Genomic DNA, 15,798 nt, shown 5'->3' with positions numbered 1-15,798 from the left:
TACTGTACTCCTACTAGATTTTTCATTACCACCATCTAGTGGTTGCAAAGTAAAACAGACTCAATAATCATACTTGCCTCATTAAATCCATAGATTAAAGCAGAGTGACTGGACTGGATTTAAGCAAACAAAAGGCTACAACATTCATTGCTTCCTTCACTTTCACTGGCAAATTGAATAACTCACACTTGAAATGGAAGGATCCTTTGAACCATGAATGTTCTAATTTAACCTCATTTATTTGAACTCAAACTCATTCTGTATTCTGTATTCTTCTTTGGGATCCCTGGGTGTTCCATTTTATTCACTGCTCATTATCTGTATCTGAGCAGAACTATATGAAATGACTGTCGGAGCTCAGTCTGCAAATATATTAAGACCCATATTATATTATATTATATTACCGTACATTATATTATTAAGTGTGCCTTATTATAATCCACCATAATAATATTTATTATTTATTCTTCCCCCGAATTACAGCGCATCATGTTGCCTGCACGGTTGACACAACCTCCGCAATATATACATATATATCTCGGACAGGGACAGGCTGCAGGTTGAACTCGTTCCATCTTGGAGGCAAACCTCTTCGGTGATAAAATGGCAGAAAGAGTCATCAAAAAGGTCAACCAAAGAACACGTTTTTTGTATAGGATTTCCTCTCTAGTCACTAAGAATACCTTGAGGATTCTTACAGGGGCCCTCATCCAAGGTCATTTCGACTATGCATGCTTCTCATGGTATCACAACACCACTAAGGCCTTAAAAATAAGGCTCCAGACATCCCAAAACAAACTAGTAAGGCTACTTCTTGGCCTTAAACATACAACCCATCTAACCCCTGCTCATTTTGCTAGGGTCGGATGGCTCGGGTTGAGGACAGAGTACGGCAACTTGCAATGGGCCTGGTCTACAAGATACACCACAACATTGGGATACCCATGTACCTGTCAAGATACTTCAAAAACGAAAATGAAGTCCACAATCACAACACCAGAGGCAGCTCCACTGATCATGTCCAACCCCGATTTGGCACAAACAAGGGAATGAACTCGTTCTGCATGCTTGCAACATAAATGTGGAGTGTAAAGGAGTGTAAAACCCTACTCACTTTCAAAACAGCCCTAACAAAACACCTTCATGAGGCTGCAATTCCAAACTGGCCCCTGTCAAAGTCTCAACCTAACGCCCCCCCCCCTGCATAGTAGTGTATATCTGTCTGTTTTCTTAAATGTCATCATGATTTGAGTGCGTGGGGATCTCATTTTAAACTAGAAGATGTGCTCCTCGGAGCACAGGTCTCCGCCAGTACTGTTCCTGATTAATCCTGTCTTAAGTGTTACTTGATTAATCCTGTCTTAAGTGTTACTCCGCCATTTCTCAGCCATTTCGTGATTACTCCTGTCTTACCTCACTTTGAAAGTGACACATCTATTTATAGGCCGCTGATACGTCATGCGTCTCACTAGCCAATCAGAGCACACTCTTTCAACGTATTGTCACGTGTCACGTGAGGCTTGACCAATGTTAGCTTGGCCGAGGGGGGGGGGCGGAAAGTGAAAACATAGTCTCCTGGCGGAGACAATAAGCCGGTGTGCTTTTATGGGCGATCCAGTTTAGAGGACCTTGTGTTGTTAACTGTACTTCCATGTACTTTTCCCATGTCTTTCTAAATAAAGTACTTCAATCAATCAATCAATCACACATCAAAACGTGTGGCTCAGCCGGGACAATTGGGATATTCAATTTCTTACTGTTGCGCGTTACCATGGCGAGGTAATGCGCAACTCAAACAACTACGTAAAAAAAAAAAACCTTGCCTTTCAGAAATCAGAAAACTTCACCTCACTTTGGAGCCACATTACTCTGGCATACTACGTAGAAACATGATTTAAACGTGAAACAGCACACAATAATAGGGACTTTATTGTGGTTCAAACGTATTAAAATACGTCACACGGTTTTTCAGTTCAAAGTTTGGGTGTTTTAACCCAATGTTCGAATCTAAAGTGCGGCAGACGAGCATCAAAAATTAAATCAGCCCGGAAATCTTCCAAACAAATCGTCCACACGGCCAAAATAGCCACTTTACACGCATGTTTTTTTTACCATGAAGTAGCCATACTTCGCCTTTCACACAATGTGTCTACCAAAGCACAAAGTCATACAGAATGTGAACTACAGCCCTCTGAGTGACAGGAGTTCACAAATGGAGTTTCATTGGCATTAATTGATTTATAAATTTGGCCAAGAAGATGATTAGAAACACAATTCTTAACTCGCTCTTGTAACCACGTTTTTGATCGTACACTAGGAGGCTGAGTTTAGGGGCCCTGACGGCAAAGGCCGAACACCCTTGGTCACCAGTCTAGACGTATAACATCTAGGCACATGGGGTTCTAGCAGGTCAGCTAGGTATTGGGGTGCCAGGCCATTAAGAGCTTTAAAAGTTAACAATAAAATCTTAAAATCTATTCTAAAAGTTACTGGCAGCCTGCAGTGCAGCCAGTACCAGGGTTATGTGCTCTGATCTCCTGCCTAGTAATAATAAGTCTGGCGGCGGCATTCTGTACTAACTGCAGGCGGTGTATGGATCCTTTGCTGAAAGGGAATAAGGGGCGTTACATTAGTCCAGGCGTAATGAAATTAGGGCATTAATGACTTTGTGAAGGTTGGGGGTGGAAAGGATTGGTCTAATTCTGTGTATGTTTTATGTGGAAGAAGCAGGTACGAATCACATTTTTTACCTGAGCCTCAAGACGGAGGTCAGAGTCCAGTAATACGCCCAGATTCTTAGCTACTACTGGTGTGACATTTACTAACATGGAGTCAAGACAGTTGTTTAGGTGGGATCTAGAGGTGAGAGGGCCGAACAGGAGGATTTCTGACTTGTTTATATTGAGTTGTAGAAAATGTGCAGACATCCATATGTCATCCATGATGTCATCTAAATGCCCATATATGGGCATGCCCCCTTTTTGTGCCCATAAATGGAGTTGATTTGTTTGCGCCTGATGCCATTACAACACAGGTTAGAGTCTAACCTGTGTTGTAATGGCATCAGGCGCAAACAAGTCTAACCGTTAGACAACGCACTCCATATTTGGGCGTGGCTGCATTGGGTCCTCCCTTAAACAGGTCTATGAGGAAAAGTAGCAGATCTACTACACTACAAGCTTGTCGAGACTTGTCGCAACCATAGACTGTAAAAATGAATGGACAAAGCGACGCCATTGGTTTCTACAGACCGTAAATGAAGCCGATTCGTTAGCAATTTCAAATCCGCCATCTTTCTATATCGCGTCATAGCTAATGCATGGATAGCTATTGATGGATAGCTTGTCAATCAAGAGCGGGGGCGGGGAATGAATGCTATTGGTTGTGTAGCTTGTCAATCAAATCATCCCGCCCTTCCTAGAGCATACCCTACTTTATTGTCAATTTTAAAATAAATGGGATCATAATTGACCAAAACGCATATCATGATGATTGAAAGAAGACTTTAAACTAGCGACTGGAAGCATATAGTATTTAAAACAATGTTTATTAAGATAAGAAAATCAAGTCTAAAGTTTCTTCAAAAAAAAACACACTTGCATTGAGAAAAAATCTTTCTGACACCAGCAGGGGTAAAACAGCTAAACTTCAGGCCATTCATATGAACTGTCACTTCCTATATAGACTAAATTTCAAAGGCCAATGCTGGGCTCTTGGTCGCAACAGCTACAACAAATATTCTTTAACAGTCAGACTGACTTATTAAGTCAGTGGCCTTGCTAAGCCATAGGCAATGGGATCAGCCCATTACTTCTCTGATTGGCCAAAATACTAGCTCACAATGCGTTGCATCGTGACGCATTGTGGGCTTGTAGATCATATGTAGGGCTGGTTAATGTATGTTTTGTAATAATAATCAAAATCTACCAAGTAGCCATGCAGTAACTGATTGATTAACTGTTAATAGAGTATTCAATCAATCAATCAATCAATCAATCAATCAATCAATCAATCAAAGGTCTGTTAAGAGGATTTAAGAGGATGAAAGCACTGTGGCTTGGGTCCATTGTACTCAATTCATCAAAAAACTAAAGTTTGTTCAGTAGCAGGAGTCTCTCCATGTCCCTCCAGCTCTTTATTAAACAGAAAATGCATTTTCAGGTCAGGATACCAATTTCAATTAATCAGGACAGAGAACTCAGACAGGATACAGGTTAAACAAGTGAAATTGGAAGTGATGACACAAAGAAATGAGCATGCAAAATTGGAACTGGAACACTATAAAAAAAATAAGCTGATAAATGGGTACTCTCTCCTGATTGGCTGAAATGGTGTCACCTACTCACCTACCTGAAAATGTATTTCCTCTCTATCAATGATAGAGAGAAAATACATTTTCAGGTAGGTGAGTAGGTGACACCATTTCAGCCAATCAGGACTATCAAAGAGCTGGAGAGACAGAGACAGAGAGACCCCTGTTACTGAACAAACACTCTATAGCAATCAGAATATAGTGCTTTAACCTTTTAACAAAACCCTTTTTATTTTAACCAAAACATATCACTAACCCTGCCTTTAAGTACAGTACTTGAGTAAATGTAGCCTAGTTACTAGGCTATTAGGCTACTAGCATGTAGATCACCTCAAGATGGTAAAATGTCAGTGCATGATTAAAACATCTATGTATACTAAATCAATGGGTTGAAGGCAAATCAATGGATGGATGGATGGAGGGCTGTATAGGTAGGGGGAACCTCACGTACAGCTACTGTAGTGGGGCGCTACTAGTGCCCCAATTTCAAAACGTCAAGTGCGCGCACTGTCACAGCAGGCACGACACACACACACACACACACACACACACACACACACACACACACACACACACACACACACACACACACACACACACACACACACAGCACCAATGTGATGCTGCAGCTGCAGCGCGTAATGGATTTCCCCCAGCAGCCTCGCTCCTGATCGGGACCCCATTAAACAGCAGCAACAGCCAACAGCAGCAGCAAGCAGCAGCAGCAGCAGGACTGAAGCTGCAACAGCAGGACTGTGAAGCTGCAGCAGTCTGTCTGTCTATCTGTCTGTCGTGTCGACCACGTTCAATCTGCAATCCCACTTGATGCTGGTCGTGGTGACCTTGGCTGACGCTGATAGGCTGCCCACGTTCCGTTTGTCATTCTCCGTCCTGCTCATCTCCTCATCGCCACCATGGCTTCTTCCAACGGGCTGGAAGAAGACTGCGTGCTGCAGCGAGGCAGATCTCAAAGTGACCCGAGCAACATCACCGAGGCTCGGCTAGGGGAGGCGCACAGAGCAGGTAAGAACATGGATGTTTCATGTTTCATGTCGCCGTGTGTCATCATCCGTGTCATCCCTTTTCAATCCCATTAAGTCTTTTTTTCTTCTTCTTCCCATTCGTTGATGCAGTGTGCGTGGTCAGCTGCTTCCTTAACGGATCGTTTATTATTAGCCCGTCTCACAACCGCTTATGTTATGACATCCCTAATAATGTGTACGACGTATAGGCCATGCTATGAAACAACCTTAGTGCAGGGGTCTTCAACGTTTGTCAGGCCAAGGAAGGACCCCTTAGCTGAGAGAGAGATGAAGCAGGGACCCCCACTACATATTGAATAACATTATGTTTTTCATAGATTTCATAGATAGCTTCATATAGACTTGTTTGACATTGCACTGTCATCAGTGTATGTTGGATTCATGTTAATGTGTATTTTCAGACTACTTAAACCCTCAATGCTTAGAAAACGTGTACTTGATCTGCTCTTTTTTCCCTCTACACCAAACCTGTTTGCCGGATAGCCGATCTACAAGCTCACAACACCTCGCAGCGCAAGGCATTGTGAGCTTGTAGATCTGCTATTTTCGGTTAATGTTATGTTCCCCTCAGAAAAGGAATTCTAGGGTTCAATTCAGTGGTTAATGTAAAAAAAAAAAAAAATCCTATCACATAGTATCTCTGAGGACCGCCTGTTGAAGACCCCTGCCTTAGTGTATGTTTTAAACATGTGCTATTTATACAACTATCCCGCTTGATCACTGCTGTCCTCTAACCCTTTGTTTGAATTGTATTCATAATTGCTTAATATCATTTAACACTCAAAAAGTATTATTTTAAGAAAATCTATCATAAATCTCCGAATTGGAAGATATGTTTCAAGCAACCAAATCATTAGCATGAAAGCAGGTTCCATATCACCCATATTTGGGGATTCTGGGATATGGATAGATGTTCCATGCAGTAGTAGTAGACTACACAGAATGTGCCTGTTTAAATTGATAATCGCCTACTACATGTTACTGGTAGTCCATCCATGTACAGTATAATGATCACAGAGATTGCACAGACCCTTATGCATCACGGCTATGAAGCACACCCTACACTGTATTACAACACTGTTTTAAGTATGGTGTATGATATATAGTGTTGTGATTCATGCAGTGTCCATATATCAGTGGTTGTTACCATTAACCTCGGGTGGACAAGTATGTTCAAACCTGCATCACACAAGAATGGCCTGTGTTGAGTAGAAGCTGATGACTGGTTGTGTATTTAGCTGTTTCCATGGTGACCCAAATGGCAGAAGCTAGCACTTGGCACTCCCACTGTGAGCAGAGATGGTGTTTATCTGGCTACTTCCCAGGTTGGTTTGCTCAGTACACCCGGTGATGCACAGCAAAGCACAATCATGCTGAAAATGCCAATTAGACTCAATTGTGTTGTAGAATTGTGGGTGTGATCTGTTCTTCAATGTTGTCGCTGTTGGACAGAATCCTCTTATATCTCCATATTTCAACTTACTATGTTTTTGCGTAGATTCATGCCTTACCTCATCATACTACAGTGTCACACAAAAGTAGCAAAAATAGAAGATGTACAAGCAATTGTGACGTGTTGTGAGCTTGTACGTCTTCTATTTTTGCTATTTTTGAATTTGAATCCAGAAAAGTAACAGTTTTGGACATAATGAGGTTTCCACCAGACAGCAACGATGTGTTTCTTGGAAGATTGTGCATCACGTGTAGTTGGGTTAGTAGTTGCATGTGATACAACTATTACATATAATCGAAAGTAAATATCTAACGTTAGCCAATCAAGTCAATCTAAAGTTTAGATATAACAATATTGTTGAAAGATGTCAAAGTTCTTTTCTCATTTTCACGCCCTCAGTACTGAATCCAGTGCTTGTTATATTGTTATTTTGTTATGGTTTTTATGCCTACAGTATGTAATGGAGTGGATACCGTATAAGACATATTAGTCTGCTAATGCTGCCATATGCCATTCATTTCAATCACATTTTTTACTCCGAATTCACACAGATAGATCCCCTGCCGCGGCAAAACAGATTTCAAGCAAAGCTGTCCTTTGCTGTGCAGCAGCAGGCAGATAAGGCTTGGGCAATGCAGCACAGAAAACCCAGTCTGCCCTCCCCCATCTCCCCAACCTCTCTGCTCAATTCTAACCCTTTCATATCGTTGGCATCCCTGTGGTAGCTGTGATCTTGGCTCATGTGCTTGAGGAACAGTGAGAAGAACCGTCACTATTAGCTTAATATAATAGGGGACACACATGACATCTTAAAGTACTGATGAACATGACACTCAGTCAGGGCAATGTCAGTTATGTCACAATTCCTCAGCCATACAATTGACTAGTTTTGATATAAAATTACCTCTGATTCTGTCAAACTACTTGGGTTATGGCTTAACTAAGAAAAAGTAAAGAAAAGATAGCAATCTTTGGAAGATATTGGTCATTAAAGTTGTGGTTTCAGTGTGGCATTTAGAAATGATTACTCACGTAAAGCCATAACATTTTAGGCTGCTTTACATGCCATAAGCACGGTGACATATGAGGACCATCAACATTCCACATCAAACTGTTGACACTCTTAAAAAACGAACTAAAATAATCTGTGCAGTGTGCAGAAAGCTCATATAGTAGCCAATGGGCTGGCTGTAGGTTTTGTGTGTGTGTGTGTGTGTGTGTGTGTGTGTGTGTGTGTGTGTGTGTGTACTTGTGTGCGTGTGTATGTGTGTGTGCGTGTGCGTGTGCGCGTACGTGTACGTGTACGTGTACGTGTACGTGTACGTGTACGTGTACGTGTACGTGTACGTGTACGTGTACATGTACATGTGCGTGTGCGTGTGCATGTACGTGTATGTGTATGTGTTCCCTCAAGTGATGACGTTACCTTGCTGATGCCCCTGTACACAGCAACACCATGAGTGTTAATTGTTAACTCTGAGACTGGAAAGATGGACCCTCTACAGGTCACTCTTACGCTCAGGATTTTTGCTGTGAAGCCTCTAACCTGTAGGAGGAGCTCTTGTTTACCCCCCTTGGCCCCCTGCTGTTGCACTAATCTGACAGGCTGCTGTCACATCAAAGGCTCTCTCCTTGGACTCTGCCCACCCCTGATCCACCCATTGATCCACCAGCCAGTTTCAGACTTGTGTTCGTTTTTGCATCCCATCAGAGCAGGTGGTGGAGGAGGCCCGATGAAGAGATTAGAACGCCATATATATGAGTAACATGTTTTATTAAATATCTATGCATGGATAGTTGTGGTCCTTCCCTGGTTTACCTATTCAGAGCTATGATTTAGGTGTTTCGAGGGGTGGTTGAACACAAAGAAAAGCCAGCCTGGCTCCTGGCATCTGGCAGCATACTCCTACATGTTATTGTGGAACCTTGGAGCCTGGTATTCAGCTGAAAGACAAATGTGCTGAATCCCAATGAGCATTTTCATGGCGACCTCAGTTAAAAATCAGAGAATGGAATAAAATATATTTGTTATCTGCTTATAGACCAGACATTCTGATGCATAATGCAAGGAGAATGAAAGCAGAGAAGCTATGTCCAGTCAGTTATGTCCACATTTTTCTTAAGCTCGAATGAAATGTTTTGCTGCGTTCACACGGGCATGTACAAAGATACATCGACTGCGTTGAGCAACGCAGATACAAAGCGACAGAGCGACAAATATGCTGTGAGTTTTTGTATCTGCCCTTGTGAACGAGCATTAGTCAACATGGCATCTTGATGTTCAGAGCTAGCACAACTGCATTCCATGCTTTTGGAGTGGAAGAAGTTTGCAGAGAATATAAGCTAATGTCTGTTACATAGGGCTTGGCATTATTTAATATTATATTGATATTGTGATATAAAAAGACTAGCTATAAATAATCTGGGATTTTGGATATCGTAATAGCGATTTGTGATATGGCACAAGTTTTAAACATTTAAGTCCTACAGTAGCTACTGATACAGTTTAATCTTTCCTTACAAATAGTCAATTGCATATTAATATCATCACCACCAACACATCATCACAGCACACATCAGGCTCTGGTTTGGCTCATGAGGCAGCTGTGGCTCTGGAGGTGGAGTGACTGTTTGGGAACCAGAATGTTCCCGGTCCTACAACTGGCTATTCCGAGCTTTGTGTGTGTCGAAGTGTCCTTGAACAAGACATGGAACCCATAACTGCTCCAAATGAGGGTGGTACCTTGTGTGGTTGCCTCTGCCGTCAGTGTATGTGTAAATGGGTGAATGTAACGCATATTATAAAGCGCTCTGGAATTAATCTGGATAAAGTCGTTGTAGAAATGACACCATTTACCACGAGGCTGAGGGACATCAGCCTGTACTGAAACAAGAATGGGGCTTTTCTTTAGACGTCTTTGACGCACATGTCAGTTGTCTTCATTTGTGCGCACACACACACGCACACACGCGCGCACACACACACACACACACACACACACACACACACACACACACACACACACACACACACAGAGGAGACATGACAGTGCTCTAAGTGAAACGAGAAGTTCTCTGAAGAGGCCACATGAATGCCATACTTGGTCGGATACCAAGGTATTGCATAAATTAAGTTATGAAAAGTGTTCAGCAGCTGCATGCTGCGACTACTGCGTCTGTGACTCATCGTCAGGGTGAGTTGGGCAGCTCAGCCACCTGCCCAATCGCAGAGAGAATGAGCACACAGTCTGTCCAGACTTGGAGCCAAGGTCATGCTGCATATGTAGACCATTTAGATAAGACTTACTGCATCACTGAGCACTCTATTGCTTGCTTAATGTGCTAGTGCCAGAATCCTCAGAGGAAAGTATCGTTAAAATGTCACACTTTGATGACAGTAAATGTCTTCAGACACCTTGATACAATGACACAATTGAGACATTTTATGAAAGAAATGTTAGAAAACATCTGAATCGCTGTGACTCTAGCGTGTGCCTCAAAATTAGAACATCTGAAAGCAGAGGTGAAGGGTTTGTCATGAGTAGCATGACAGTGGTTTGGTTGTGCATTGCATATAACTGAATAATCTAAACTATAGTGTTTTCAATTAAAAATGTACTTTGCCTATGTGATGTTTCATGAGTGCCTTTTCCCCCTTGGGTCTTTGCGCAGTATTGATTATATTTTTTATATCTTCTGGCTAAGACACAAGAGCTACAGAAGCCAATTGAAAAGCAAAGGCACCTCATCCTGTGCATACTCATCTATTGTTCCATTATGCACCACGCAGAGATGTCCCTGGGTTCCACTGACTCCAGGGACAAGAACGCCACACACACACACACACACACACACACACACGGCAAAACATGACATCACCCTCCTCCAATCAAATGAAAGGACACTATGTGTGACTCTCACATGTGACAAGCTAGTTTGGTTGAGAAGGACACATAGTGAAATCATCTGTGTTAATTTAACACTGAGTGTAAAAATGGACCTTAAGGGAGACTGGACTGGCAAGGTATTAGTTTGGCCCATACTCAAGTGCTGACTGAGCCCAAGAATGCTGGGGAGTGGGGACTGTCTGACAGACTGTCTGTCTGCAGCAGGGCCAGCTCAACTGTAAAGTTAGGCTTTCAACAGAAAATTGTGCCAACATGCCACTTTTTTCTGTGTTGTTTTTTCTCTTGTGAACCTTAGTGACCCTTGATATGCCTCATTGCGTTTTATTTACTATCAATATAATGCTTAAAGTGTTGGTGTAAGATTTGTCTTTTCCACTACTATCACTTTACCAGCATGGACATCTAATATCTTTGTTCTTTTGGAAGTTTTGCATTTGGACAGTGTCCACTCTGCACCTATAGTGCATGCCTGTCTACACTGGAAAGGTGCCCCATCTTTTGTGATCCTTGTTTCTTCCTCAAGTGCCCAAAGGGTGAATGAGCATTTAAGCTTTATCTTAGATAGTTCATCTGAAATTGTTGAAGTAATGTAAATGCTAGGAATCAAAGAACCAATGGTCTACAATGTAGGGCTGCATCTGTGGATTATAACCGAGAAGCGTGTTTTTTAGGGGGGATCATTTGTTTAACTTTTTATTAAACAACATTAACATTTTTATATATCAATAAACCAACGTGAAAAAAATGTAATAGATTTTTATTACCAACTACAGCTAAATCAATTAGTATGACTAACCACTTAAGGCCTATTTTATAGTTTGTTGCAAAAACAGTGTCCCACAAAAAATAGCGGAAATAGCCGATCTACAAGCTCACAATGCATTGCGTTGTGAACTTTCTAAGATCACAGGATATAATAATCAACATCAAAAGAAGAGCTTGATGTAATGTGGTAATTCTGTTTCAGAATGAGAAAATAGGGCAAAAAACATAGATGCTCCCCCTCCCCCGCTTACACACAGATACACAGACATACAGTACACACCACCAACAACATTGCCCTTCCCCCTATTTACTACACAATATGAGATTACTTGTTAGCTACAGAAGGGTGTAAAAATCCATGTTAACATGATAATAGTGTCCTCAAGACAGAATAATCAGCTTGCAGAAACAGATGATTGTGTTTGATGTTTCCAGACATGAAAACAATAAAAATATGAATAATAAAAAAGGCAGACCAACCGGGCTCAGATAGTAGTTATTCTTGCACATTTCGGCTTGTTTTTACTGGCTGCTTGCTATCCAAAGCTTAAGTAGCTCACAACTCTCATTCCCAGTGTTGTTTTATTTCACTTTCAGTACCCATGATCTTTGTAATTAAGCAATATATATTTTGCACGTGCACTTTAAATGTTTATAATTGAATGTATGTTCTGTTTCATTAGAGAATGCAATACGCCAGACATGTGACTGCGTTCACAATAACAGAATAGCTTCTGGGGTTGGATGTGTACGTGCAATACATAATTATGCTTACAGTAATTCAGAACGAGAGATAATTATCCAATTGTATCAAGACTAGAAGTAAAGACAGGTTTCTACCCAGTGACTGAGCAATGGACCAATCTTCCTCAGGGAATCTACTTGACTTAAGCTGTTAGTCATTTACACATGATGTATTTTTTATGAATGTTTCATGTGCTGACCTAAATCCTTTCAGAGCTCAGTAAAAGCAATATGTTGCACATGAGAACACACTAGAGCATCCAGCTGATCCCTTTGACATTCTCATTATGCAGCAACGGAGGGGAGGTTTGGGGAAAATAAAAACACATCTTTGATCGTGCACAGAATATTGTGGATAGGCATTTGTAGACTACAACCCATCGGAGCTAAATTATATTTCTTAATTTGAAAACATCCACACTGCGTCTTACAGAGAAGAGAATTGCACTCTATCACGAAAGAGAGACCGTCCTCGTTGTGGTTGTAATAGATGTAATTAAAGCAACACGATCAAGCACGGCGAAGGAGTGGAGATGATCGCTCGCATACTGTAGACGTGACTCACACAAGGCGGCGGGGGGGGGGGGGGGGGGGATTGGGGTGGGGGCTTTCAACAGATACATTCATTCTGCAGAGACTGGTCACTGAAATTAAGCATGAGAATCTTTCTTTGGAATTAAGTCTTTAACCTCCCTCTTAGAGAACACAGATATGGTTGCTCAGAAGGATCCATTCCATTCATGCAACAAGCCCCAACAGGAATTGACTTAGGTTTAATATAAAACGTCATCAAGGCATATGTATATTTTCCACAAATAGCTGTCATAAATAGATGACCAGCAAAATTACAAATTGTAACCAATTACTACCTTGTCTCGGGGTGTATAATCTGGCAATTCCCTCCAAACAACGTGCTGTGAGCATCTTCTGGTGTGGTGGCTGCTTCGTTTTGTGAACTACCACACATAAGGACAAGGCCCAGTCGGTGCCAAGTTGAACCTGAGAAATCTGGCGCCCTCCCAAGTTCCCAACATTGACATATCACTTTCTGTGGAATCCTCCAAGTGCTCTGCAGCAACAGAGCAAAAATTCTGAGTGTCCATTTTTCGAAAGAGTCCATTTCCTTTATTCTCAGAGTTAAAATGATGCTCAGAATTCTGCTGTGTGCAATCTCCCAAATATCACAAAGACTGCATTGGCTCATAGGCTACTTGCAAAGCCTTTTGGTTATATCTGAGGCATGATTCAGCAACTTTATGGGCATACTAGTGGATGACTAGTGGATATTAGCAGGATGGTTTTGTCTGTATTCTGGTTCGTAACTATGGTAACTGCTTTATCATAATATGACATTTAGCTCATAATGCGTTGCATCAAGATTGTAGATCTGCTATTTTCATAATTGCATTAATGGAGTATAAATTAAGCAGTAGGAAAAGACACATAGTAATAAGAAAACATGATTTTGATTTTCTAGATCTGAACAAAAGTCTTTATTACATGTTGATAGGTGAGAACTTACACAATCTTTATCTTGATACTGTAGGTGAGAACTAATAGGCATTTGGACATCAACAATCTGCAAATAAAGTCCTGAGTACGTTGTTTCATCATTTATTTAGTCCTCATGTCGTCGCTGTCATGTGAAAACCTTGTTACTTTTCTTTTTTTCTTTTTTCTTTTTTTGTGTGGATATTTTTGGGACTTTTCTGCCTTTATTGGATAGCACAGTGGAGAGTGACAGGAAACAGGGAGAGAGACAGGAAGCGATTATGCAGTGATTATTCAGTCACAAGTTAATACTTTTCATTAGTTCAATATTTATAAAACCCACAGATACACTTTACCACTTTTGATTTCAGTTTAGCAAAAATAGTCAATCTACAAACTCACAACACAGTCTACATTGAGCTTGTAGATGAGCTATTTTCACTACTTCTGTGCGACACTCTTGAACGAAGAAGTAGGGCATTCATTTACAAAAAAGGTGAAATATGGAGATACAAGGATTCTGCCCGACAGCAACAACATGCTATGGCTATCAATAGCTGCTCTCTGATTAAGTTACTCTGTGGATGAGGTGTGCAATCAATTGTAAACTACTTTGGTACTAATAATTCCTGTGATGGACACACTATGGCTACTGGTTTGACTCGTGAGCTGCTGATTCAGTGCCTGGTTCTGCATTTCCCTACTCTCTTGACAGTAACATCAATTGTCAGAAGAACCCCTTCACCACTCACACGTGCATGCAGGCACGCACACGCGCGCGCGCGCGCACACACACACACACACACACACACACACACACACACACACACACACACACACACACACACACACGTGATGGAAGCAATGGCCGCAAGTATCAATTAAGTAGAAGTAAATATAGTTAACTTGTTAGTATTAAAGACAGTAAGAGTAACAGTATTAAACACTTCAAGGCTTCAGTAATTGGTCTGTATAGTAAAGAGTAAATATATAGCATTCTCTCCAACCCCGGCCATATCTATTGAACTCGTAAATATTGAATGAGCGTCTAGTTGACTGAGTAGCACGCGCCTTTGGTTTTGCACTTTACTTATTTATTCTGGGGTCCCTGGGGTCAAATTAAACAATTGACTTTTATACTGTTTGATGTGTGTTTCACCCCTCCCATTTAAACTTGTTTACATCCTCGTTTACATCCCTACTTGCTCTCCCCTCTGCTTGAAACTGATCTGAAAGTACACATGCCAAATCAATTGTAACAATGAATGAATGAATAAATACCCATTCTGTACTGATAAGGGATGGATGCATGGATATATTTTTGTTTTAGAGATAGGCCTACCACCACAAAAATCAATCGCATGTTGGCTAAGCAAAGCTATTGTAAGAGTCTTTGCCAGAGCAGCCTTCAGTTGGCAACAACTCTAGATACAAAACTAGAATGGTGCGTTCTGTGGAGCACACATCTCTGCCAGGAGATGTGTGCTCTCTGGCATTGTTTTCTGTATGAAACGTGAACGTGTATGAAAAGGCACAGGGCCTTCATCTTACTCTATGATAAAGGATGCTGATTTTTAATGCCTTTTGTCACTTAATGTATGTTTGTACAGGGCCAGACTGGGAATACAAATCAGGGCAGGAATGTAAATGACTATCTATTGTCTATCCAAATTGCTTAAATGTATACATTTATAATTATAAAGTAGGTAGCCAAAGTGTCGCAATCTGCTGATCAGTCAGTCTATGAAAGTAATACAAAGTAGACAATTTTGATTAATTGCTAAGTGTGTTTTCCCCCGACACAAGGCGTGGGCTGCAGCCGCTAAGACCAGATGAATGCGCATGGGCAAATCGCATTTGTATGACAAGTGAAAGCGCTGGAAGAAATGTTGTTTGTAAAATAGGCCCCCCCACAGATGTTGGAAGCCAATTATAACCAATTGGTATGGCGTTACAATGTATGATCACATGACTCCAGAGATCACATGTAGCCATTTTTGTGAGTCAAAATATGTAGGACTATCAGCTAAAAGTGTATTTTGAAGAAAATTCACAAAGAGGTAGAAAAAAAAGTAGCCAGAA

The 15,798-nt window shown here is 41.2% G+C and overlaps 1 protein-coding gene across 1 annotated transcript in view; it reads left to right on the top strand.

Moving 5' to 3' along the window:
* Positions 1–5,226: 5,226 nt before the first annotated feature.
* Positions 5,227–15,798, top strand: part of phactr3b (phosphatase and actin regulator 3b) — a gene marked incomplete at its 5' end in the record, with an annotated part of 41,789 nt that continues 31,217 nt past the window's right edge. The window contains one exon of the mRNA XM_084061807.1: positions 5,227–5,335. Coding sequence (XP_083917933.1) covers positions 5,227–5,335 — 109 coding nt within the window. The remainder of the gene's footprint in view (positions 5,336–15,798) is intronic.

The sequence above is a fragment of the Gymnoscopelus microlampas genome (assembly GCF_963454915.1).
Source record: "Gymnoscopelus microlampas genome assembly, chromosome: 7".
In the NCBI taxonomy this organism is placed as follows: domain Eukaryota; kingdom Metazoa; phylum Chordata; class Actinopteri; order Myctophiformes; family Myctophidae; genus Gymnoscopelus; species Gymnoscopelus microlampas.
Note: the sequence above shows the minus strand (reverse complement) of the source record. Positions and strands in the feature narration are given on the sequence as shown.